General features: G+C 40.9%; 1 protein-coding gene across 5 annotated transcripts in view; it reads left to right on the forward strand.

Moving 5' to 3' along the window:
* RASAL2 (RAS protein activator like 2) overlaps nucleotides 1-21,988 on the forward strand; it is a 383,912-nt gene extending 361,924 nt beyond the window's left edge. For all 5 annotated transcript variants that reach the window (XM_061160792.1, XM_061160793.1, XM_061160790.1 and 2 more), the window contains 4 exons: nucleotides 7,165-7,299; nucleotides 9,284-9,486; nucleotides 10,694-10,781; nucleotides 16,146-21,988. In XM_061160792.1, coding sequence (XP_061016775.1) covers nucleotides 7,165-7,299; nucleotides 9,284-9,486; nucleotides 10,694-10,781; nucleotides 16,146-16,310 — 591 coding nt within the window. In that variant the 3' untranslated portion in view covers nucleotides 16,311-21,988. The remainder of the gene's footprint in view (nucleotides 1-7,164; nucleotides 7,300-9,283; nucleotides 9,487-10,693; nucleotides 10,782-16,145) is intronic.
* The last annotated feature ends 5,985 nt before the right edge of the window (nucleotides 21,989-27,973 follow it).

The following is a 27,973-nucleotide window of genomic DNA, read 5'->3' on the forward strand; positions in this document are numbered from 1 at the left end:
TAAGATATGAAATCTTCAGGCCAGATCAACTAGGATGTATTTTGGGAATCTGCACATTGATCCTCCTCATTTTTTTCCCTTAAGTTTCTAAACTAAAATTTGGCATTCTGAGCCAAGAATTTGATATACCTACTCTCTACTCCACACCCCAGTTCCCTCTGAAAATAGCAAGCCCCATGTGCCTTTTCCTGAAAATTACTAGAAAAATTAAATTAACACCTGTAGTGGCAAGGTAAAGGAGAGAGGTCAAAAGATAGAAACACAGGTAGTTAACAAGTATTCACTAAATGGTTATGCAAATCTGTTCTTTTTCTGTTTACATGGATAAGCCCAGCTAGTATCACACCTAAATTTAATATTAGATTATCAAACTTTTTTCTTCACAAATAAGAAAGGTTTCTTAAGAATTTAATCATTTTTTTCCTTATGTATTACATTTTGAGGCCCGTAGACATATTTTGCTCTCAAAATAAACTCGAGTGCATATGTACATATCTTACTTTCATCTAAAAAAAGAACCTTCCCCTAAAAAGCTTCGTTGAATTTTTTTTGAAAACTAATCATGCTTTCTTTGTATTAGGGAGCTGAGAAACACTTTTACTTCAGTCTTAAATTTTTCTTTCTTTTTTTTTTTTTTTGGTTATATTTCCCAAAATTTCAAAGGCTTTGTGATTAAACAAGTTCTGTGACAAATCCTTTGATCAGCAGAATCACTGGTCAGAGGAAACTGCAATGAAACACTAGTATCTCTTTAATATATTTGCATTTTTATAGATAGGCATTTACTGATTTGGCTCTTTCTGCCTCCTCTCTGCTGTAATCGGAGCCCTTGCCACTACTTTGATAACTATTGTGGGTTTTTTTTCTTCTAATTAGAATGTTCACAGAATCTAGAAGAAGGGATGAAAAACTTAGGCAGATTCTGGTAGCCAAGTTCCTGGGCGAAACCTCCTAGTTTTTCTGAGAAATACTTTTTCTTCAGTCTTAAATTTTTCATATTTTTTTTGTTATATTTCCCAAAATTTCATCCATTCATTTGATTAAATGTGCATTTTCATTTAAAGAAAAGGAAAAAAGATTATACTATATAAATTTTCATAAAGATTATATAATTTTCTCCTTTTCCTTAAATGAAAATACTTTTCTCTATATTTTTTTGTGTGTATACATACATATTGTATATACATTTAATTAGTGTTAGGAAGCTATCAGTCTTTCACATCTTACTGTGAATAAGTTTGCACACTTGCTTTTATGCTAGCTTCTAGTTGAGATCAGCCCCTTTCAGAGAACTGAAGTGTTTATTGACAGAAGAGAAAAGTAATTTTAGAGATGGAGTACTGTGTAAAGGCAAGTGTCTACATGGGGCATTGAGTGCAACATGCAGGCCCTAAGCATGAGATCAGGAGTAGAGAAGAATGTCAGATTGACAGAGAGGGACAAGACAGGGCAGATGGTCCTCTGCCTACTTTTCGAAGTTGGACTTAGTTCAAACCCTAGACAGAAAAGAAGAATGCTTACCCTTCCCTGCTTTATCGTATTGTCCTCGATTCCCAGGATCCGTGATTCAGACTGACTATTTATTGTAAATTAAATAGCCTTTTGTGTGACCACCTGAAACTGACTGTCATTTATATCCCCGATATATGGAAATTTAACACCTATCATGTAGGCACTACATGATTCTATGTGGGACTAGAAAACTGTCCAGATGGATGGAAGGTAGGAAATGCAAATGGTCTTCAGACACCAATTAAAATGCTTTCTAGCCATAGCCATTAGTGAGCTTGGGAACGTCTCTGTTACATCGGGGTGAAGTGGGGCGTAGCCACAGCAGGATGCCCCAGCACAACTTTAAATATTCGTCTCTGGTTGTGCCTTTGCTGGTACTGCCACTGTCATTTCAGTTAAACTGGAAATCGCTGTATTTTGATTGCTCAAATTTCTGTTTTTTTCTCCTAACACTGACTTTTTCTATGCAGACGCTTTATTCTTTCAAGCTTATGTTGTTTTTTGGTTCCTTTTCTTTCTTGCTTGCTTTTCTCATCTCATTCCCATGAAGCCTCTGATGTTCTATCTAATCAGCACATTTTTTACATAAATTCCTTTACATATTTAAATTGCAAATTATTATGCTGGAGAATTCTTCTCTCCCCCAATACTGGAGGATTTCTTTGTGGGGATTGTTCTACAGGCATTTATACTTATTGGAGGCTTTGTTCCATGCAAATTCCATTTGTATCTTGGCACAAAGGAGCGGCCATTGTTGACAGTGTAACTAGCTTCAGTCCTTCTCCATCCACTGAGTAGGAAGTTGAACAATCTACAGAGAAGGAATATTTTAGGAAGCCATCTTTTAATTTTTTGACCCTTTTCAGCTTTTTAATAATTTTCCTCTTCATCTTTTTTGATCTGTCATGTACTCTGTGTGCATAATAGACTTTATTTACAATATATGAGTTGTACAAATATAGTATGTTACCTAACCTTAGAAATTCAAATTTGAAGATGCTTTTTAACTAGGTATTTGCCAAGTCTATTAGAATGATGCTACAGTTTTCACTTTGGGATTTGTTGAACCCTCCCCTAACCAACCTCTTCTAGCATTCTCAGAGTTTACTGATTTAGTCAGCCCTTTCTTTGGTGTTGATAGCAGAAGTGGTCTTCATTTTGGGGAACCTGATTATTTCAGATCAGGGAGAAGTTGAAAGTAACACGTCTTATTTATGTCTAGTAACTAAACAGGGAACTGACCTATTCTCAGTCAGCCTCAAGCATAGCCAGGCTAACTAAGATCAATGGAAACTGCTTTCTCAGGCCCTTTTTGCCCTAAAGCAAAATTATTTTCCCCAGAGACACCCTATATAAGCTCTGTCTCAGAAGGATGATATTCCTGTTAGGAATTCCTACTCGTTTTCATTTTGTCTTTTTCATCTTTCATGACCCACTGTTGAATGTCAGTGGAGAAAATGTTCTTCTGAACGCTATAACTAAGCAACTTATCAGTCTCTCTTCTCAATTTGTTTGACTGTAAACTAGAGGAAAGAAATTTTGTTATCTTATAAAGGAGATGGAACAGTCTCTGAGGAAAAGCCCTTTGATGTACTTCCAAAGGATTGGAGGAAAAACATAGGGTATCTTTCTCCTAGTGATAAATTGTACCTTGGTATGAATTCTAAAGAAAATCCAAAGTAATAGTAAGTGGATGATATTTTATTGAGCATCCACTGCACAATGACATAGTCACTACCATTCAAAAACAAAATGCTGTGACATATGGTGCCATGCTTCAAGGGTTGAGAGTCTAGGAAGTAAGACCAGCATTCATAAGACCAGTAGAATAAATATAAAAGACAGTATTTAGTTCTTTCAAATGAAGAATATATTATAATAAAAAAATAATTTTTAAATAAAAATCACCTCCATTGTCTTCCAGTATAGAGAACTATTTCTTATTTGTTCAGTATTATTTTTCTATTTTTATAGTCAGTTCAGTCGCTCAGTTGTGTACAACTCTTTGCAACCCCATGGACTGCAGCACACCAGGCTTCTCTATCCATCACCAACTCCCGGAGCTTGTTCAAACCCATGTCCATCAAGTCGGTGATGCCATCCAACCATCTCATCCTCTGTCGTTCCCTTCTCCTGCCTTCAGTCTTTTCCAGTATTAGGGTCTTTTCCAGTGAGTCAGTTATTCGCATCAGGTGGCCAAAGTATTGAAGCTTCAGCTTCAGCATCAGTCCTTCCAGTGAATATTCAGGACTGATTTCCTTTAGGATTGACTGGTTTGATCTCCTTGCAGAGATTTAGTCAGCCCTTTCTAGGTTTCATCATAAATACAAGGAATAGTTACATTAGTCTGATTTATTTTTTCAAAACTTACTGACCACTTACCATATGCCATGGGATATCCTAGGTGGTGCTAGTAAAGAATCCATCTGCTAATGCAGGAGACATAAGAGATGCAGGTTTGATCCCTGGGAAGATCCCCTGGAGGAGGGCATGGCTACCCACTCCAGTATTCTTGCCTGGAGAATACCATGGACAGAGGAGCCTCGTGGGCTACAGTTCATAGAGTCACAAAGAGTTGGACACGACTGAAGTGACTTAGCATACATGCCCCATAGGCCATGCAAAGTGCTAGGAATATATATTAGGAATTGGTTGAAAAACAGATTCAACCAGTAAAACAGGAATAGGTTGAAATGCCCAGTTCCTATTGTACACTCTTATAATTCACTGGACATAGTCCCCCTGATGATATGGTAGCTACCACCACCACCAGTGAAATGAACTAACTCTTGCTTTTACAACTTCTCACTTTACAGTTAGTGCCCTGATTACCTAAGAAGTTGTTGTTTTCAATATGCTTCTAGGAGCTAAGATCTCTCCTTAGTATGTTCTTAGGGATACTATTAGTTTGTAGTGCATTTATTGGCACTCAATAATTAGTTACTTCTAACAAATCACAGGGAAAGAAAGTTCTTTCACGCAACATATTGTTAACTATAAAGCAGAAAGCTATTGAATTACCTTCCTTGAAGTTATAAATTACAAACAGCAAAGGTACTCATTTTAGCAACTACTTTATCTCAAGCAGCAATTGAATAGAAAAATCCTGGTTTCACAGAAAAGCAGCTTTGCCGTACCCTATGTGGTAAAGTGATAAGATTATGCAATTAAAAAGGTATTTTCTCCTCTAAGTACTGACTTTCTATTAATTTTTAAAGACTCAGAACCATAATATTTTGCCTTTCAGGTGTACATATGTCAAGTAAAACCTAAACCCCTTGTTAAACTATTTTTCTCTGCCAATACTAAAGCAATGTATTGTGCTCTACTTTCAAAATCCAGTAGAGGGAGAACCTAGGGGGTGTGTGTGTGTGTGTGTGTGTGTGAAGTAACTTGTGGTTTACAAACTGCTTTTATATGCTATCTCATTTGTTTCTCATAATAACTTTTGAAGTAGATAGTTATTGCCTATTTTAATGTAAATGAATTCTATAGATCAGTGTGCCCAAAGTGTGATACTCCAAGTTATTTAAGCATACAAGGTATTTAATTAATCATGTAATTATTTTAATGTATATTAGAAAAATATTTGACTATTAATATAAATTATTTATAAACATATATAAAACATCAAGCTCATGATTTTACTGATAATATTGCTTAGCTAACTGGAAATGGTTGTTTTATTATTTATCATAATAAATGTCAGTGATAATGTGGTTATGCCAAAAGTAATGAGAATGATACACAGATGAGTGAAGTATAAGAAGTATACCTACCTCAGTGGAGATGAGGGTGGACTTTGAGAGCTGAGGGTACTGGAGTTTAAGACACAGCGGAGAAAATGGCTTTAAAGAAGGAATTTCTAGAAGTTCATTCCCAGTTGCTTATGTGTACCTCAGGCATGAAGCCATTTCTATAGATGCATTTCCATAATCTGTATAAATCAACCAAACCAGGTTCTTCTTCAAATCTTGAAGAAACACCTTCATGCTTTTTCAGAGTCTCTCTGTGTCTGTTTCTGACCGCACTGGGTCTTGGTTGCTGTGGACAGGCTTTCTCTCGCTGCAGTGCTCAGGCTTCTCCCTGCTGTGGCTCCTCTTGGGGAGCACAGGCTCTGGGGCGCTGCAGCTCAGTAGCTGGGGCTCACAGGCTTAGTCGCCCCACAGCATGTGGGATCTTCCCTGACCAGAGACTGAACCTGTGTCCCCTGCATCGGCAGGCGGATTCTTAACCACTGGATCACCAAGGGAAGTCCCTCCTACTACTTTTGTATGAGCATTTTTAATTCTGCCCAAATAACCTTTCTGCCTTTGCATCCACTTTTTTTTTCATCTAGTCTTTCTAAACCTCAAAGTGATCAAAATACCCCTTATTTTAAAATATCTATATATTTAGAGTTTAACCAGGTTTTCTTCCAGAGCAAGATAAAGATTCTTAAGGCTTATAGCTCTGCATGAGAGAGAAAAATCCTTCCAATTATATATAGAGTATTGCTCCTCAAAATAGAAATTTATTTTAATTATAAAAAGGCTAACTCACAAAAAAATGCTTTTTTCTATCTGTTTCTCAGAAGAGCTAGAGAAAAAGAATTTGTGGTCTATTTCCCGCATTGTTTAGGGAGGAAGCACTAATGTCCAGTCGTTATTGTTTAGTCACTAAGTCATATCTGACTCTTTGCAGCCCCATGGACTGTAGCATGACAGGCTCCTCTGCCCATGGGATTTCAAGAATTTTTACATACATTGTATTATTCAATCCTCGGAACCCCCAGGGAGATGCTCAGGATAGGTAGTGATGGTGGTGGTAACCCTACTCAATAGATTTGGAAAAAAGTATTTAAGAGATTAAGGAACAGAGTAAGTGGTAGAGTTGCTACTCAAGGCCAGAATTCTTTTCATTCTGCATCCTTTTCAGTTGCCCTTACAAAAGGGCAATTTATCTAGCTATCCTAACTGGATAGAAATATTCCTTGGACTAGGCTGATATACATTGTTGTGATGCTATATTCATCAAGAAACTTTCTGGTAAAATATGGACTTATGGATCTTAACCCATCAAGAAGTCAGTGCTCTATAAAAATTATCAATATCAAAACACCAGTATTGAGAAGTGTTTTTTTTCTCTTTCCCTAAATGGCTGATGTGAAAATTAAGAATCTGGCATTCTAATATATAAATCGGTTCACTACCTTGTGAGTTGTTTAGCATTAAACGGTTCCTTGGTTCCTAAGCATTCCTGGTTAAACAGGTGTTTCCTCACCCGAGCAATCAACCATCAAGTTGCATTTTCTTTCTCTCCTCTGTCAACACTGTAATTTCATTAGGTAATGACCTAATGAAACCACTGGACTAATTAACAGTTTTAAGGCCTTGGCTTTTCCTCTTTGGGGGTTGAGGGGTGGTGGTGGTGTGGGGAGGCAGATTCTTAGAAGTGATTTCTGTTTACAATATTTCTGAATATTTATTCTTATACCAATGGATATCCTCTTCTCTCACCCCCAACCCTGGCAGTAATAAAATACTATTTAGAACTGAGAGCATTTATCAGAAAATAGGAATCACAGTTATGCCTTCCAAGAATAGCTGCCTTTGTGAAACATAACTGCAGATGAACTCTTTTGGGAAATGCTAACAGGTATTTCTGATGCAGGTTCAGTCACCTGTGGACTCTGCCACAATGTCCCCAGTCGAGAGGACAGCTGCCTGGGTTCTGAACAATGGGCAGTACGAAGAGGACGTGGAAGAAACTGAGCAAAATCAGGATGAAGCCAAGCACGCTGAGAAGGTAGGATGTAGTCTGCGTTTATTGACTTACTGTCCCCACAGTGATAGGCCACCCACAGGATCATCTAGCCAAGAAAGTGATCTCCCCAACTTCAGCTTCACCTCTTATGTTAACCCTTCTATGCATATCCGTGTATATTATTTCAGTAGTGGCTGCATGTGAAAATATGTAGAGATGTTCATCAAGTTGACATCAAGCTGTACTGCAAGGGGAGAATGCGTTCTAATTTTTTTTTTTTTAAATATGGGTTGCCTGAGTTTCAAGAAAACTCTATTATTCATTTCTAGTCATTTTAGGTGAATAGTGTTTCTATATAACTCAACATGTCCAAAATTACCTTGGACTAGACTTCCTTTCCATATCTTTGTAATGATTTTGCCTTTTTTTGCTTTCTTTTCACCTTTTCTAGATAAAGAATTTGTAATGCTATAGATGATTTTTAAAAGACATCAACATCAAAAGAAAAAAACTGAAAAGACATTAACTATTGCTTCAGTTTTGTTTCATTTTGTTAAGAAAAGCTGACATGAAGAAAAAGGATTATAACACAAGAACCTTGACGTCATGTACAGCATTATCTCATTTAATTGACCAGACAACTAGCTTCTGTTTATTTATTAGCAGAATCCTAAAAGCTATGCTTATTAATGCAGTTTGCCTCTTCAAACTGTGTAAGAACTGTCATCTTTGACCTTCTGGATTAATAAGCATAGTTTAGGACCATGACATTGGAATAAGCAGAAGCTAATTGTCCAATTGTTGATTAAATGAGATATGATGTGAAAATACATTGCATTTTACAAAGCAACATATAGGTTTATCATTAATGACTAACGAATTTAAGTAGACGACATACAAGAAAACGTAATGCTTCTTACCTCATCCAGAAATTTGACATTCCAGTTACTCAAACCCCAACCACAGCAGCTTCAGTACAAGAAAGGACCAGATAACCAACTGAATTCTATGAAGCTTTAGTGAGAGTTTGTTATATAAAACTTTGGTGAGAAAACAGGCATATATATGTGTTCCAACAAGCAGTGGCAAATTGGGCAGAGGAACAACATCATAAAAATGGGCTAAGAGGCAGTATTAATCAGCCCCAGAGAACATGTAGGCCTTTTGCTTAAAGCCTGTGACCTGAGTGTTTTATACTTCCATGGACAGGGAGAAAGCAGCAATAATGTATTGTGCTATAAAAGTATCTATTGATTTAGTAGCTTGTCACTATAGAAGTGCTGCTTGCTCTTTAAAGGGCTGATTCTAAGGGTGAAAGAACGGCAATCAGATGAGTCAAGCCGTGTCAGAGATCCTACAACACAGGAGATGTTACAGAAACCTTTCTCTTGTAGACAGCTGGCTTTTGGCCTATTTTAAGCTTCTAAGTGCCTGCCTGGTTGCCTTTTTTTTTTCTCCTGTTCCCATAGGATACCATCACAGATTAGATGTGGCTTACAGCAACCTCTAGTTTAATGTGGAGAGTGATATATAAATATATAGATTTGGAATGCCCAGTTAAGACGTCATTTTAGGAGGCAGGCAGGCCTCCATTACCATGTATGCCTGGGGATCGTTGTGAAGAGTATCAGCAGCCCATGGAGTGACCACTCAGACGGCATCCAGCTACACTGCTTCAGTTCAATTCAGCTCAGTTCAGTAGGGTTTGATAAAAAAAAATCAATCACTGACATCTAAAACCAGGGTAACTCCAGTTTTTTTCTCCCTGCCTTTGGCACCTCTTCTCCTCAGCTCTCCCTGGTGGCTCAGATGATAAAGAATTTGCCTGCAATGCGCGAGACCTGGGTTTGATCCTTGGGGTCAGGAAGATCCCCCCTGGAGAAGGAAATGGCAACCCACTCTAGTAATTCCTTGCCTGGAGAATCCCCTGGACAGAGAGGAGCCTGGCGGGCTGCAGTCCATGGGGTCGCAAAGAGTCGGATGCAACTGAGCAACTAATACCTTAACGTTTCTTTCTCTGCCCTAGTACGAACAGGAAATCACCAAACTGAAGGAGCGCCTGCGAGTGTCCAGCCGGCGACTCGAAGAGTATGAGCGCCGGTTGCTAGTGCAGGAGCAGCAGATGCAGAAGCTGCTGCTGGAGTACAAGGCCCGGCTGGAGGACAGCGAGGAGCGGCTGCGCAGGCAGCAGGAGGAGAAGGACAGCCAGATGAAGAGCATCATCAGCAGGTCAGAGGCCGCCTGGCAGCGGACGTGGGCCGGCTCGGGGCACAGAGGTGGGATGATGGCTAGAGGACCCTAAAGCAAGCACTGCGGTCCTCCGTGGTACTCTGTACAAGGGTGAAGGCTGGCTCTATCTCTTACACTTTCCCACATGTGAGACTTTAGTGCACTTCCTTTGAGGCTAGAGGTAGCCAATTTTCCTTTAGTTGTAACAGTTAAAACTTAGTGACTCACTTAAGAGGTCTTAGAACAAAACTGAATTTTAAAAGTGTCAGTATCCAATGTCCAAGGCTAATTTAGATTTTTGCAAGTCCAGAGAGGGCTAACAAGACACTGGACATCTTTAGGGCCGGAGAATCAAGGCAGAGGGCCAAGGACGTCCAAGGAAGACCAAAGGAGGGGGGCAATTTTACCAAACACTACATAGCACTGACTGTGGGCTAGGCACTTTTCTAAGCACTTTACAAATAAAATTTGTTTGATCTGTTACTAATAATTTGTTTAATGCCAACCTCTGAGGTCAGCATTATTATTATTCTCCTCCTCTTACAAGTAAAGAAACAGGCAAAAAATTCATTAAGTCACTTGCCCAAGGTCACTTAGTGGTGCAACTGGGATTTGAAGCCAGGTAGTCAAGCTGGCTAGCTTGATGCTCACAGCCACTGTGCCCTGGGATTGTTAAGTGCCATGGGCAGGTCAAAAAAAGTCTGTTGTTTTAGCAGCACAGAAGGATTTAGCAGTCTTACTGAGAGCCCTTCCATGGAGTTAAACATCAGGGGATTAAGCTATGAAATGCATGAGGAAAAAAGTAGGCCTACTATGTGTAGAGTACACTCAGAGGACATTTAGCTGTTCAGGGGAAGGAAAGGTCAGCTGTTGCAAAGTAAGGAGATTAAGAGAGGGTTTGATTTGTGTCAGTAGATTTGCTATTTTAAACTAAGTTGTACTGAGGAAAGGATCTGATAGAAGAGAGGGAGATGATGGTGAGAGTGCTGTTGCAGAGGAGATGGAAGCGTGGGATCCAGTCCCAGGAGAGGAGTCAGCTCTGAATGTCTTCTCCCAAGGCAGGCAAGAAGACAGAGCCCGGTGCAGATCTTGCACTAGGAAGGAGTGGCGACACTGAGCTGTCCTGACTGAGTGTGGGTGTCTTGTTCTGTGTGTTAGCCTGCTCGATGCTTGAAGGTGTTGGTCTCTCCTTCCTGCCCCATTCTAGGCTAATGGCTGTGGAAGAGGAACTGAAGAAGGATCATGCTGAGATGCAGGCAGTTATTGATGCAAAGCAAAAAATAATCGATGCACAGGTAAGCAGGTTCTCAGCCTAGCGGAAGCGACTGGTTTATCATAACTGTTATCTCCCGACTTCCGATCCCTCACAAACACCAAGGCACATAACAGAAAACGGATCATTGGAAAGTTCTCGGCATTACCTTTCACAGATTTTTTTTAAATGTTTCTTTGCGACCTCTACGACCTTTTCCTTCCTTTACTGGTGACGCATCTGTTAACCCAGCAAAGTTTTAGCGTGCTTTAGTGCAGGTGCTCAACAAATCTCAACCTGCATGACGGGCTTTACTTCTTTCCTTCTGGAAAGGAGGGCATTCTCTCAGGGGGGCACCTGTGAAAAGTCCACTGCATGTGTCTGGCTTGTGACCTCCACTGACCATTGCTTGGCTATGACGTTCACGGTCTCGTCAGTCACGTCCACTGTGCCATCAGCCTCTGGCCCCAAACAGTAGTTGAGCTTCAGGGGAAAGACAGGGCTGCAGAAGGTACCCTGCCTTGTTATTCTTTTGGTTCGGTGACAGGCATCAGTGCCTGGGGTTCATTGGCCGCCCTTCTCCACTGGTGCTGTGCTTGGAGAGCCTCTTACAGTTGATGAGATCAGAACCTGGGTGTCTGCTCCCTGTAGCTTCTACCTGTGATGCTAACAACACAGTGATGGCCAGGGGCTCCTCACAGGTTCTCAGAGCAAAACCCAGGAAGTGTTTCTAATGCCTTTTCATCTTTTCAGTGCAAAACACGGTTGTATTTCTTAGAGTGAAACAAATAACGAGAGGCAAGTGCCGTTTGGATGTGGCTGGTTTGGCCACTGAATATATCCGCTCTCTAAAGACCACCCAGCCAGGCTTGTGTTTCTCACCCTTAAGTATCATATCGTTTCCGTAAGGTCTGAAATAAAAATGGGAGCAAGGTCTTTATATGTCCTACTTTGTTCTCTCCTTCTCAGCCAGTAGTCAGTCTATGGTAGAGCCACCCAGTATTCTTAAAACACACATTCCATTCCCACTCTGGTTTCCTGACAGAGCTAATGTGGGATGGGGTACATTTTTCAAAGGAATAGGGAGTGAGGCTGAAAGCACCGCCATGGAAATTATGTGTCCTGGGCCTCATACTCTCTCATATACACAAGACCCAGAAGTCAAGAGCGAGTTCCAATGCTCTCTTGTCAGCACAGTTCCCAGAATGATTTGGACCCTTGAACTCTAGTTTCCAGATATTTAGACCTCCTAAGAATCAGAAGAAAGTTCTTAGTTGGTCCTTTCTTTAAAGGTGTCCCCAGGGTGGATGACAGAGAAGGAAGGGTTGCAGAGACAAGGCTATCTCGACAGGCATTTATCCAAGAGGCTTAAGAGAAACAGCCTGGATAAAGACAGTTTAGTCAGGAAAACTAGTGTTGGTAAGTGTTCACTTTGGGATTTTCAACATGAGAGAGAGTTCTATGAATAACTACACTCAAATAGATTTTAGTTCTAATGAGATAACACAGATTGTTTTAATCATGTCCACTGGTCTAAAACTGTGGCAGCCTTAGCAGAGGGAGCTTAGGGGTGTCCCACTCGTGGCTGTGTGCATACAGTCCGATATCCTAGTTGCCTGTTGAGGCAGTCTCATCATTAGCTTCTGAAGATTTCTATCCTGCCCTGCCCCCGATTTTGATTTCTAGGGTAAGATGGGTGGACATGAAGCAGGAGTCATAGGCATAGCAGGTGAAAGCAAAAGAGGGAAACAGATTCATCAGGGCTCAAAAGCTCTGGGAAGTAGGGACCTTCTCTCAGTTAACAGGAGGCTGTCACCATTCCCGAAAGGGAGAACTGTTATCCTCAAAGCACTGGTCGATGTCAGACTTGTAGTCTGGCTAAACTAGACAGTAGTTTGGGTCCATACCTCAAGGCAATGGTTTTCAAATGGTTTGATTCTATGGACTATTTTGGTGGAACCAGAGGCACGTTCCATAGATCCCTTTCCAGCTGCTCCTACTGACCACTCAACAACAAGGACTTCTCTTAAATAATGGATCAAATCACGTCCAGGTTAGCTAAATATCATAAATTACACATTCAAACACAAGCATTACTGTATAGTAAATTTTAAGAGGAGGCTCACTTTGGATCCCTAAAGCACACTTGAAGAATCCATTAGACCATATTTTGAAAACCATCACATGATGCGCAGCACAGATGATAAACACTAAAGCTAGCTTTTTCAAAAATTATAATCTCCTTAAAAGGAAGGGGATTCCCAATTCCAGCTGCTGTCTCACTGACACATTAAAAATCTATTTCTAAAAAAAAAATATATATTTTTCTAGCAAAAGACTGTGAAAATCCTTTGGTGTCCTTTGTAACAAATGCCTCTTCCTCTGAAAGAATAAGTAACCTAACATCTTAAGTGTTTGATGGAGCAGAACAACCCTTCTGGCACCATTTGCTAGAATGAGGACATGTTTGGGGTAAAAACTTCCCAGCGAGGTAATGCACACTTCCGTGCCCCTGATATCTGCCTTGGTGCCACTGGCAGTTAAAAAATATTTCTGAAGTGATTTGCTTTCCTTATACTAGCATCGGGCCCAACACTTCCCAAAACAGGACAGGACAGGTACCCAGTGAACTGGTTTCCATCTCTCTTAGCAGCCATATGCCCCTCCAGACCAGGCTTGTCCCTGAATCCAGCCTCTTCATCTCTTAGAGTCAGTTCATGCTCCACGGCCCCCCTGGTGTCAGCCACTTTCTAACTGGAACTGGGAGATGATGAGTATTCCCCTAGCGACCCTGCCCTAGGAGATGAGATCCTGGTGATGGTACTAAGGGGTCATTTCTTAAATATCAGACCAGGGGCTGTGCTACCTTCCACCCCAACCGCCTCCCTGCTCCAGGGATCTCTCCAGGTGACTCAAATGGAGAACAGAGAAGGGCGTCCTAGGAGAAGCAAGCAGCTGCCTAGTTACTGTTGCAAGTGATATCTCCACTGTGTTAAATTACAGGTCATAAATGGAGATGAGATTATGCAAACAGGCAAGTAACCCCGTCCGTCCGTTCTCTAGCTGAGCAGTTCCCAGCCCTGGCCCAGTGCACTGGCCTCCTACACATTCCAGCTCCTGCACTCCCCACACTCAAAGCCCTTCCTGTCAGGCCGGAACTAGATGGCTCTGCCATTCACGCCAGGCAGAATGAAAATGTCAAGGCATCTTTTGCCAACTGAACTTGACTTTTAAAAGCCCCTGTTTGATTTTTTTTGTTTGTTTATTTTACTTTGAAAGGTTGGCACTTGGGGGGGACGTTACAAAAGGGAGTTTGTCCACCTGGAAGTTTTCAACTGTTGAATAAAAGGGTTGCTTGACTTTAGTTGTTACTCTTGCAGGAAATAAATAAATACAGCCATTCTTAACCTTCTTTTTGACCCCTTAAGAGTCAAATAATTTTTCATGAATGCCTAATTTCTTTGGGTCAACCCTAGAGAATCGTTTATTCCTTAGAACTGGGACGTTATAATTTATCCTAATACTGAAATACCTTCTTTTTTAATCATTTTGGGATATTACCAGTCTTTCTGCTTAGAGATCATTTCTAACCATAATAGGGGGGAACATCATGTCTGGTTCCCACCCCGTTTTCCCTGGTAGTCACCGGCCAACCCTTACTTATTGACTTTTACAAGATCTAAACTTGTTACCTGGGTAAACTCCATTGGCTGTAATTTTTTTTTAATTATTATCTTTTTAAAAGCCTTGTAGTTCTTTCTTTCTTTCAAGTTTTGCTTATCCTTAAAACCAAGTTACCTTCCGAGAGTATAAATCTTATGCTAGATTTGTGTTTAATTAATAATGCTGATTTATATATGTATATCTTACCCCCTGAGTTCTTTATCAGGGAAAGAAAAAAAAAATTTAATGATATTAACAAGTGTGAGCTAGTTTTTTTTTCAATACTTTTGAAACTGTGACCACCAGCCCTGCTCCACATAGATTCCCCAAAAGCAGAAGATTAAAGGGAAGCCTTACCTGATGCTACTGTTGTAGTGGGTTGGCCATAGAGTTCTTTTGGGTTTTTGTACCCTGTTACTGAATGAATTTTTTGGCCAACCCAGTTTATGCTTTCCTCCCTAAATGTCCCCCCAGGGCAGTGGTCTTCCCTCTGCATCTTGGGCGGCACGTTTCCCAGCAGAGCAGTGCTTCTCACAGCCGTGTGGAGCTACTCCTGTAACAGCGAGGAATAGCATCCATCACATGGACGTTTGTGTGTCCTCTCTCACCCTGACCATGACTCTTCTTACTATGCTTTTCCCTGAGTAAATGAAAACAATCCCTGGGTAGGAAATCTGTTTTTGGCTCTGGGGGGTTGTTTCTCACATACTTTTTTTTTTTTTTTTTTTTAATTAGTTGTTTTCTGAAAAATGGCAACTTCATGTAGGAAAGGGTCTAGAATGATTTACCTAGCTGCTGAAGCTAAGATTAGGATTTCCCTCCTAGTCTTTGCAAAACTAATAACATTTTGATGGGATGATTTTTATTTATTTTTTTTAAATTTAGATGAGTCTGCTTTTCTCTGATTGCCATTTTGTTCCTCCATTTTTACTCTTTTTTTATGCGTGTATTCAACAGTCTTTGGTTCCAAGGTATTGGTTCGAAGGCTTTTTTTTTCTTTCTTTCTGAGATTCAAAAGTAAAATGAAAGCAGTCTTCCTTATTGGGTAGCTTTCCTGGAGTACCTCTGAGCTGGAATGAGTCTAGGAGCTTGTGTTCTCTGTTTGTTTCCATCTGTTATGTTTTCGGCATCCCCCTCCGGCCACATCTCCCTTCCCACATTCAAATAACCCCTTGGTCTAGCTTTTGGCTGCTCCTTCCCCCTCTTGCTGTCGCATCCTCACTTTGTCGGTGACTATGAACTGCCACCATGTATTGTTTCAGTTTTGAGCACCATGTGAAATCTTTCCACATGTGACCAGTGTGCCCTCTTTGGGGGCTGAGAACCCATAGATCACATGCACTTCTCCTCTGTGAAATGAAACCTCTGGTGCTTCTTTCTTTGCCACCTAATTCCCGTGTTTAAGTTTTGACCCAGAGCACTTAATACAGCAAGGCAGCTTGACACCTCTGTCTCATAGTCTGAATAACACATGGTGTCATTTTTATGTGATGTCTTAGGGCCCCAAGGGGTGATGAGTAACAAACCCTGCAATGCTAAAAGAGGAAAAAGAAACACAAACCCATTGGGCCCAGGGGCAGCTGGCCCGACTCGGGCGCAGAAAGAGGCAGAGACGTTCCATTTGTCTGGGAAGCATCATGTGCACTGCTGTTTGATAGAAAGCATTAGAACAGTCATTTGGTAGAGCGTTACGGCGCAGTTGCCCACATGGAGCCAGAATAAAGCCCCATTTGGTGTGTTATAGGAAAAACGGATCGTGTCGCTGGATTCGGCCAACACCAGACTGATGAGCGCGCTGACCCAGGTGAAGGAACGGTACAGCATGCAGGTCCGAAATGGCATCTCCCCCACCAACCCCACCAAGCTTTCCATCACGGAGAATGGTGAATTCAAAAACAGCAGCTGCTGACGGACGGGCCTCACAAATAGACAGACTGTGGGAGGAGGCAGAAGGAAATGTCCCCACTCTTCTATTCCCAGCCCTCTCCCCAGCCCCACCAGGTTTACAGAATGCCGCTGCTTCAGAACAGCAGGGTGGCGAGCACATCTGGAACGAAGAAAGGAACCTTGTCTTTCAGGGCATAAGGCTAAGACTGCCAAGGTCGACGCTTCCCCCACCCCCACCCCACTTCTCTGTGTACATAGGGAACTTAGTTCTGGACCATGTACAGAAAATACCACTGTAATATACCCAAAGGAAGTTAATAATGTAGATTACCTTTTTAACTATTGCTATTTTTATTATTATTGTCCTCTTGTTGAAAGCACTGCAGTTGTTAGAGGAGGAAATGTAGGAGCTATGTACGTGAATGAGAGCCGAGCCCAGCCGCTCCGTAGGTAGAGACCACGCATCTGTCTGATAGAGCACGTGGACCGCAACAGGACATGGTGAGAATGAATTTTCAGGGATTCATCTGCCAGGTTAAAAGCCCCGCTCTGGTTCTCTTGTCCGGTAGGAAAACATGAAAATTACCAAGATCCAAATGAAACAGTTTATCCCACTGATCAAGCAGGACTGGTTCTACATGGACAGCTAATCTGACTTGGGGACACACTGTTCCAGAGGACACAGAGAAAAGCTGTTGCATCGAAACCGGACTCTAGGAGTAGTTTCTATTGAGCTCCTGTTGATGTTCATTTCCTTCTGTCTGTAGCAGATGGAAATTTTTCCACTTTAGGTAGGGGGCTTTTTTTTTTTTTAACCCCAGTTGTAATAAAAGGTGTTCTTTTTCCTCTTTAGAGTTTACAAAACTATAAATATCTGTGTCTCTAGAAACCATCTTCATCTTCACACACCCACTGCCCTTTCCTCCCCCATGGTGGGAGCAGTTGTTACCAACAGGGTTTACTCTCCCCTGGAGAGGTTATTCAAATCTACTGTCCATAAGCCATCTGAAAGAAACACCCTTTCTTCCGTACAGAAAAGGGCTAACCATATCATTCCATAGCAGGAAGCTCTGAATAGTTCCTATTAAAAATTTTTCTTCTATTTGTAAATTACAATTTTGGTTTGGGATAAAGATTTTATCCAGTGTACTAGCAGGTCTCGGGGCAGGGTAATTTTATCTCAGTCTTTCACTTTTAAATTGCTTCTTCTTTTAAATTTGGACAAGAAATCCAAATCAGAAGCATTGCTCTCTTAAAAGTCATGATTACTCTTAATGAAAAATAAACTACTGAAAGTGGGAGGACAGCGTATTCCAGCTGTTATTCCCATGCTCTTTGAAGATTTGGCAATAATAACCCAGTTTCACTAGTTGTCAGCCATGGCTTTATTGTAGGACAGAAACAGTTATGGAAGTTCATTTACTTCCTTTTTTTTTCCAGAGGTGTGAAACATCATCTTAAATGCAACCTTGATTATCAGAAGTATGAAATGTTACAAGTTAGACAGATAGTATATAGACAAGTATATATACACATATATTCACACATATGTATGTATAACTGCACAAATAGGAAAAGTTCCTGCCTTCTATGCTGTCGGATTTAATGTTACAAGGAGTTAGAATCTCATTAAGCAAGATCTAAGCAATTGCTTATATTGAAAAAGCAACCACATTTCTCAAGTAAGTTAATGATGTTTAATTTAAATGATAAACTTTAGGGAATTTTTTTTTTCCAAGGGAGAGGAGGGAGGGAAAAAAAAACACCTGAGGAAGCCATATGCATGGAGTGAGTGTTTCCACATAACTACAAAGGGGACAAGAGAACATTTATCGGGTCCCCTTTTGGGTGAAGCCCCAACAGAGTCACCGAGCTTCCCTTTATGCTGTACCACAGACTTGCATTCTGACCTCTTAAGCACTGCCCTCAGGTCGATCTTTGTGTTTGACCTTGTATCTCAGCAACCTCACATGGCCCCTGACCCACAGCCTCTTGAAATATGTCCCTCCCATAACATCCCCAGTCCTGCCTGTCGAAGGTCGAAAACAGGAGCTGCCCGGTGTGCTTCTCGGGTCTGCAGACATAATGCCACGTGTTTTGGCACTTGTGTATTTTCTTGACCCCTGGTCATGATTTTATAAATTCTTATCCCCTTTCCCTCCAAGTTGAGGACACGCTGTGGCCAAAATCACACACTGTGGCCTTGGAAATCAGATGAAGTGTTGGCAGAATGCTTTATCTAGCTGAAAACCAGACTAGGCCATTAATAAGGACAACATTGGCATGATTTATTTGAATAGGAAAAAAAAAAAAACAACTACCAATTCTGAAATAGTGCTCCGTGTTGGGGGAAGAGGGTATGTAAACATAGGTCTGTTCTTGTTTGTGACTATTTTCAGCTCTAGCCATTCTCTATAAAAGCCTTCAGAAAACCTGGTAAAAGAATGGTCCGTTTCAGTGGCCTTAAGTATGTATCATTGGTGATGTCTTGCATTGAGGTTTGGAAGTTCTCGGGTAGTGGTTATAGATGACAGAGGTCTGATAAACTATTTTGGAGGGTTGGGGGAGACACACAAAACCAAATATGTTTCTGATGGATGCAATACATCTTATCGGCATTATGTGAGCTTCGGAGATGGCTGCCTCATTTGGAAGATTAGATGCCCAAAATTTTTGAATAGATTATGCAGCCCTCTGTTATTATCAGGTTACCTTGAATGAAGACGAAAGAGTACACACAAATAATAAAATCAGAGGTAAGCTAGAAGTTCAGTATAGTTGCCAGATGTTAAATTTTAAGTTATCCTTTGAGCTTATTCCTGTCTGAATATTTTTTCTGAGTATTTGTTTAGAGAATGCTTCGGTCTTATAGAATTTATTCCAAAAGATTTTTTAAGTATGGAAAAAGTCAGCAATAGCCAATAATTTTTATGGCGGTATTGCTCAATTGGCTTTTCTTCAGCCCAAATAAGTACACACCTCTGTTTTGCTAGGAGGAGGTGAATGTTTGAAGAGAAGCAGGTGGATTAAGATAGCACATCTTGCATGCCTTCTAACACCCAACATGCCACCGCATGATGGGGTGCAGCATGGACCAAGGCTGGAGTTTGGAAATCAGATGAAGTGCTGGCAGAATGCTTTGTCTAGCTGACAACCAGACTAGACCATTAATAAGGACAACATTGGCAGGATTTAGGGAAAGAGCTTGATACTTCTCTTTTATTTTCACTGGAGCAATATGCTTTCTGAGCTGAAGCAGCAAGAAGGAATAACATTTCCTTCAGATCATCACATTCCAAGTCTCTGCAGTACAAGCCCTGATGGAAGGGAGATTGTAACTAGGTAACTAAGACAAACACTTACTATGTTTCAGGCACTGTTACCAAGGTTCTGCTGGGCTCTAGGGCAGTCTGTTGTAAGGGAAGTGTGGTAAAATGAGGTCATCATGCTGCTGTAACTTGGCCTTTTTTTGCTTGTCATTGAGTTGGTCAGAATTAGCTTTCTCTGGTCCACTTCTGCCATCCCCTGTGATGGTGCTGGACAGTGAAAGAAAAAGTAGGATTAACTATCTAGGACTGCTGTATGCCCTTGAGAATTAACTTGACTTTCGAGGTAAAGCTTTTTAGACCTTAGTCTGTTTACAGATCTGTAGCTCTGCCGACCCTCAGTTCTCTGTCTGGCCTCAGAGATGTACCGGGTTGAGAGCAGTTCTTTTTTGGAAGCCCCAGAGCAGGACCATCACCATCACGTGAGTTCAGTTACAGTTTGTTCTGCCTTCCATCTAGGTTCAGTGCTAGTTATCTCCATTTTGGAGTTTCTGAGAAGGCTGGCTGTGGGACTGAACTTGGGGAAGGAATCCTCCTTGGGATGACCGAAGGCCCATGTGACCCTGACTAGAGTTGACACCAGACTAGACTTGTCACTGGGTCTGATTCAGCGGCTCTGGAGCCCACGCCACAGCTTCCCTGTACTTTCAGCCGCTTCTCTGGGGGCCATCTTCTACACATTATGGAAAACCAGAAGGGCTTTCTTCTTCATTTCCCCTTCCCTTTTTCAAATCTAATAGTGAAATCTCCTGCTCACTTCAGCAGTAAATAGTTGCCTTCCCACCCCCTACCTGAGGGCCAAGGATTTGGGATACTTTGTTTTTTTAATCAATATGTCCATTGAAAGGACCTATTTTGTTTCCTTTTTTAAAAGCAAGATATGTTGGGGTGTTAAATTTTTAAGTAGACTCTCTTTTTGTGTTTGAGTGATTGTTATTAGTTCTAGAAGCATTCTCTTGTCATGACCCAGTTATGAATGCTCTTGAGTTTAGGAAGGACAAAAGTGATGAAATTTGCATGAGGTAGAATAAATAACTTATGAAGAGTGAAAGAACCTGAGAAGATGCATGATCCAAAAGGGGCTGATGCACAGCAGTCTTCTTCAAAACCCAATGGGTTCAAGGAAACAGGAGGATTTATTATCCTTTGCCCAATCTCAAAATATACGAGATACATAGAAAGGCAGTTTCTGTAGAAACATGACATGGGCACCCACGCAAACACATGATTCTTAGGGCTTCCTATTTCTGAATGTCAATCCATCTCATCAAGCAGTGATTCTCAAACGTCCTTGAGATTTTTAGATTTTATGCCCTCATCTGTTAGATTGTACGACAGTGGTTCTTTCCTCTTAAAAATGTATCATATGTGTTATATGTATATATGTTAAAGTGACTTGAAATTTACTTGGTTTGACATTGTCTCAAGAACCCAAGATAACATTATTGATACCTTGGGAAGTCATAGAAATAAAGTTGAATGTCACTGATCTGAGAGTAGAGTCCAGAAAGAAGTAGCTTTGGTTCCTGATCCGTTTATCCTCAGGTGTTTGAGTAAGGCTTGGCCATGAGCCACCCAAGGAAAGCCAAGTGGTTGTTTGTGTCCATATTTCAGCATGCATTTTAATTTTCTCCTCAGTTCTTAGTTTTCATTGCCTTTGTTTTTTCCCAGGAAATGTTTTAGTTTGAACCTTAAAACCAGATTTATATATTGTAAAAAGATTTGCACAGAAACTGTGTTTTAGGAGGCCTCAATCATCTGCGTGGGATGTACAAAAATTTAAGAATAAATATCATTTTTATGTCATTTCAACACTCCCAAGGGAAAATTTCAATTCCCAGCTCACCAAAAGGTTAAATACTAATTGACTGAATGACCACTATCCTGCAGAAAATTTGAAATAGTAAAGGTTAAATTTTGACTGGTGCTTAGACATTTCCTCATTATATTAACTCAAGCAGACAGCAGTATATTAACCTGAATCACACCTGTAAGGGACTTACCTTCTAAATTTGACTTTGTTCTTCATCTCCAGGGCCTTAATAAGAGTGTGTTAAAACACATGACTATTTTACAATGATAGCTCTAAATAATTTATTTTTTATTTCAAGAAAGAGAAATACACGTTAGAGAAACAAAACCCAAGATTTTATTTTATTTTTAAAGCCATATTTTTGTGCTAGTAGCACTTAGATTGTTCCATATGTGAGATCCATATCAGCATTTCATTATCTGGGTTTGTTCTAAAAGAAGATTTATTTTTGTTCTGTGAATAATTTTTGACGGTTCTTGTACATGTACAGATATAGATACGTTTGAGGTCTTTTATTGATATTCCTACGAAGAATACAAATAAACTTTAACTTTAAACATTTCAGACTAAGGTTGCTACTGTATTTGACATATTACTGTTTGATTTCTAGCATGTCATCTGGGTGATTAGGACACTTGGAGAAAAACCAGTAACAAAATGTATGTAGGAACATTATGCTGAAGGTATATTTTAACATGAAGAACAGTGTGTCTTAGAATTTCCCAACTTACAGGGAAAAAAATATTTAGCTGAAGGGCAAAGATAACATGCATTGTATTGTAACAATACCCTTAAAAAGCTCCTCATTCTGGAGAACTTGAAATCTCTTTACCAGCTTGTAACTGAATAGAAAATGGAAGGATAACCACACTGAGCACTCCAGACCAGTACTGGCCTCTCTTAATTCCTCAGTAGATTAACAGGGTTTGTTTCAGGGTTGTGTTGTTTAGTTGGGACTTTCTGCTGTTGTTGTTCTTATTTGTTTATTATTCTCAAGGTTATTATTTCCACATTACCCCCATCTTCTGCTTACCTATTTCATTCTTTAAAACCCCAAGATGCAGGTCCCATAAGCAGTTTTCTTACATGCTAAGTTTAGTTCTGAAGTTCCACCAGTTAGCCTCCTCACATATCTAGTTACTTCTTCTATTCTACTAGGAATTAAAAGACTAAAATTCACTCAAAATCCAGGGAAAATTGTGCAAGGAGACTCCAGATCACGGTAGACGTGTTATTTTTTGTTCACTTCAAAGCCGACCCATTTCAATCTGAATTGCTCATGACCTAATGTAAGGTTTAAGACATCTTGGATCTGAAAGATCAAAAAGGGAGAAACTATCATTGATGCTATCTTGTGACCTTCCAGTCTTAGCCCTTAACTGCCCACCCATCTACCCTTTATGTCCAGCCATCCCCTTGACTTTTCTTAGCTTCTTTCCAGCTACCTACCTTTTGCAAATGTTAGTGCCTTCAACAGTAGGAAAGTACATAAATCAAGTTTGTTAGGCCACCACTCCCCACCCACACACACACACAGAGTTTAATTATAAAGGGGCCTAAAACAAATGACTTAATCAAGAATTCTCAATTCTGACTGTTCATCAGAATCACTTGAGATCTTGAAAAAGTGAAAGTGGAGATGCGCCTTTAGGCCCTCCACTGAACAATTAGATGGAAACTATCTAAGGACTGGGCCAGGGATTACCCAAGGGATTCTAAATTCAGCCAGGTTAATGACTGCTAGTCCGTATCTTGCTCTGAGCACTGTGTGTGTGACTGTTATAATGTTCTTTCTGTCACCATCCACGGAACTGGGTAAGTTGGCTATAGGTGTTTTTTGCCTCCTGTTTGGGATGTTAAATGCTGGTAAAAGTGATAATATGTACTCTACCTTGTCCCTGCAAATTCCATCCTTTAAATATGTGATAGAAATTCTCTCTGTTAATATAGGATAGCCATATTCCAACAAAAGTGACCAAAAGCTGGAATTTCTCATCTTGACCCCAATTTTCCCATTATTGGTTTTAATTTAAAATAAAACGTAGATGGTTTCTGGTTTGGAACCCCCCTCCCCTGACCCAGAAAAGGGGGAGGGTACCTTGACTTGTAGATTTAACACTCAGCACTGCAGTCTTATTACTTGAACTTTTACTAAAAAAAAAATTTATCGGAAGCCAAACTGCATCATTTGCACCTGCTCTTCCTTCAGTGAGGGCTTCCCTGGCAGCTCAGGCAGTAAAGATTCTGCCTGCAGTGTAGGAGATGCAGGTTCAATCCTTGGGTCAGGAAGATACCCTGGAGAAGGGATTGGCTATCCACTCCAGTATTCTTGCTTGGAAAATTCCATGGACAGAGGAGCCTAGTGGGCTATAATCCATGGAATCACAAAGATTCAGACACAAGTACACGACTAACACTTGGCTTCAGTAGAAAAATGCACCAAAAACTCTCCAGTTTCCTCCCCACTACCAGGCAGACACTTGTGTGCCCATACACATGTGCACACACACATACACAACTGCTCTTCCTAGAAACTTCAATTTTTGAGATTTTTGAGTGAATTGCCTGGGTGCTGTTTCTTTGGCATATGAGCAAATTGCAGTAAGCTAACAGATGGATGTCAATCTGTTTCCTTGTCTGTAAAATTGTGATTTTGGCTAGATAGCCTATGAAGAACTTTAACTCTGACATCTTAGGATTATTATCTGATATCACTGAAAAATGTGCCATTAGGTCATATCTGAAAATCATTTTGGGGCTTTTGTCACAATATTTAGGAACAGTTCTTCCTCATCACAATTTCCTGTCTCACGATACTTTTAAAAAATAGGAGAGGAAAAACAAAAGCCTGGAACAAATGTATATCCAGAACAATAATTTGATAATAATAATATTTAATGTTTATTGAGCACTTCCTATGTGCCAGACAATTTGCAAAGCACTTTTTTATGGAACATTTCATTTAATCAAATACCAACCATATGAGTTAGGTACGGTTGTTCCTAATTCATGAGGAAACAGAGGTTCAGAGAGATAAGTTTAGGTGCTCAAGGTCACACCACTAGCAAGTGCAAAGCCATCATCCAAATTTGGGTCCTCCTGACTATGCTGTATAGATTTTTTTTTCCTAAGAGCTCAGGAAAAATGTTAGAGTAAGAAAAGATCTGAGCACATGAACCAGCCTTCATGATGAACCAGAGCCAGAAGGATAGCAATGGGAACAGACAAGCTAATTTTCCAAGACTATTTCTCCATGTATTGGCTTTGATGGGATGGCTTTGCATTGTCAAGTCATCTGACTGATCAGAATTAAAGGACAGAAGTCTCACCTCACTCAAAAATTGGTCTTTCATGTCTTCTGGGTCCATCAGAACTGAGATGAGAAAATCTGCTTTGAGGATTCCAAAGAGTTGCCCTGAAAAAGAAAGTATTACCTGGATCAAGGCAAATTATCCCATTGCCATTTGAAAACTTCATGTTCTTAGTGGTCAGGGAGTGCCCACTGGACACAATAGAGGCTACATGGTGATTTAGGACTTTAAAAGGAGAAGAAAGAAACCAGCTAGTGGCCTAAAGTAAAGAGTCTCATGAGTGGAGTAACCGCTGCTCTCCTCCCATAACCTGGCCACCCTCAGGCAGTTATTTTATTTGCCCTCTCTTCTGTGTTTTCCTCCTTTTAAGTTTTCTTTTTGGTGGGGTGGGGGGATGTGCCACGCAGCTTGTGGGATCTTAGTTCCTTGAGCAGGGATCAAACCCTGGACTGCCAGGGAACTCCTGTTTCTTCCTTTTAATAAAATTATCAAGTAGATTATTCCACACCATGCTGGAAATATTCACCCCTCCCTGGACCCACATTTGTAAAGGCCAACTCTACCCCAGAAAACTCTTACATTCTCTGAGCCTATAAACAAGCTCAGCCTTTGGCCCTGAGCACTGCAATCATAGGAACTACAGCATCATATAGGACCACCTTATAAAGTTAATAAAGTACCTCACTATCTCTTTGGGTACTTGAACAACCCTGTGATGAAGGCAGGGTCATTTTTACTACATTCCTTCTGCAGATGAGAAAGGAGATTTGTTCCCTGAGCTTTCACAGTTGTCAGGGAGCTAACTCTAGGATCCTCACCCTTGTTCCCATCCTAGCATTTCATGCTGTCTTTCATAGAAAGGTCTTGAGTGCCCCATGCTGAGGAGTGGCTGTCCAGATTTAATTGATTGGGTTGTTAACAGTGAGAAACTTGGTAGCCAGAAGCAGTTAATTACCTGGTTTCGGTGCTGGAGTTTTTTCCTTAGATTCTGGGTGATTAGCTGAGCTCCAGTGTTGGGCCTGAGTGGCAGGAGCTGTGTCTGTCGTATTGGTACCACTCCTTTCACTTGTCACAGCTGCAAGAGGGGAAAATAAGTGAGTTACTGCAAATACAGCCAGGAGCAAGGTGGTCTGAGACAGGTAACTGCCCCCGAGCTAAAAGACAGGCCTTGGCAGCCACCATCCTACAGAAACCATCCAGTGTGGGAAGCTCAGTCCTTCCCAGACCCTTCACTTACCCCACAGGCTCATGTACCCAGTGGCTACATCATCATCCCTCATAAAGTGTCTCTTATCAGGATTTGTGAGACTTGGGCAATATTATATCTCCTCAGTATCAAATGTTTATTTTTAATAGCTCCTACCCCAAGAAGCCCAATCCCCCTATGTAGTCTGCCAGCTACACAGATCCCCACCATGGTACCCAGGGACCCCCAGCATCTCCATCGAGGGGTAGCACCTGAAAGTACATATTCCAAAGCCAAGCTCAGCAACCCCCGCACCCCCTTTATGGTTGCCCATCCCCTGAGGCTCTCCAGCCAGAGACCCCACATAACCCCAGCTGCTCCCTCGCTCCTTCTCACTTGCTCTCACATTCAGTCACCAAAGTCCTGTCAGTGCCTTGCAGATGTCTTTTTTTCCCAAATATGGAATATTTGAACCATATTGTTTTGAGATATATTATTGTAAAGTATTTAAGTAAAAGTGTCCCCTCCCCTGACCCAGGGACAACCACTATTAACAGTTTGCTATAGAATATCCTTCACACACTTGAATTTTTTTATTTGAATGCATAAAGATCTACCTTATTCTCTTTCAAGGCTGCATAGTATTTCATTGAATGTACATAACTTATTTAATCAATCTTTCAATGGACATTAGATTTCTCCTCCAGTTTTTCACTGTAATAAACAATGCTGCAACAAACAACCTGTGTGTGGAGGGTACGTGTCAATGTGTGTGTGCACCTTGTACTGTTATTTCCTTAATAAACTTCCAAGGGTAGAATTTCTGTACGAAAGAGTATGCACATTTCAGAACTGACACACATTGCAAGAATGGGAACGCCAGTTTAATGCGCTGTCCAGCGTCTGAGAGTGCTGATTTTCTCACATTCTTATCAGCATTATCACTCTAAATCATTGGCAAACTGGTAAGTTAAAAAAAAAAAATAATGTAAATACATTCATTTTAATTTGCATTTCTGTGATTCAGTGAGCAAAGCTGAGCATTTTGTAAAATATGTTTGTATTTATATTTCTTCAGTTAATATCACTTGCAAGCAATGTGAAATCAGCTCCAAGTCCCTGCTCACTCCACTGCTCCAGTTCTAACCTCGACTTCACTCTCCCAGACTGTGCAAGTCTTTCCCCCCACACACACTTCCTGTGTCACCATGTGCCCTCTTCTTTCCCCACCCAAAGTATTCTACATTTATTTAGTGACGTGAATAAGTTTTGTGACGTCCAGAAGCACAGAAGGCAGGGAAACACACATATTCTTGTTGCCTGAATGTAACCATTGTTAACATTTTCACACATTTTCTTCTAATCTCTTTTTCTAAGCACAGGTTGATGTTTCCTTTCAACGTTGTGACTGTGTTACATGTATAACGTTGAATCGTCATCTTTTTTTTCCCTTTAGCATCCTGACACAGATATTGCCCCGCGTCACCATTACTGTCATCACAGCCACCTTGCTTCTGTTGACTACAGATCTGAGCATTTTGCTGCCTTGCTAAGAAACCTCTGATGGCTCCACTGACTGCAGGATCCAGTCCTTCAGAATTTGGCCCAGTCCACCTCTTTCCCCTCATCCCTTGCTGCATGCGTGACTGCCTGCTAAGTTGCTTCAGTCGTGTCCAACTCTTTGCAACCCTGTGGACTGTAGCCCACCAGGCTCCTCTGTCCATGGGGAGTCTCCAGGCAAGAATACTGGAGTGGGTTGCCATGCCCTCCTCCAGGGAATCTTCCCAACCCAGGAATCAAACCCAAGGGTCTTTATGTCTCCCACTCTAGCAGGTAGGTTCATTACCACTAGCGCCACCTGGGAAGCCCTCATCCATTGCTACTTCCCTTCCAAATATGTGACAGACATTCCAGTCACCTCAAACTGCTTGTTTTCCCTACACATGTTCACATCTACCTATCTTTGCTCATGCTGTTCCCTCTGCCAAGAAGAACCTTCTAGCCTTTGCTGCCTGATGAAATCATTCATTACCGTCTGTCCATTAACCA

The sequence above is a fragment of the Dama dama genome, chromosome 14, assembly GCF_033118175.1.
Source record: "Dama dama isolate Ldn47 chromosome 14, ASM3311817v1, whole genome shotgun sequence".
Lineage (NCBI taxonomy): Eukaryota > Metazoa > Chordata > Mammalia > Artiodactyla > Cervidae > Dama > Dama dama.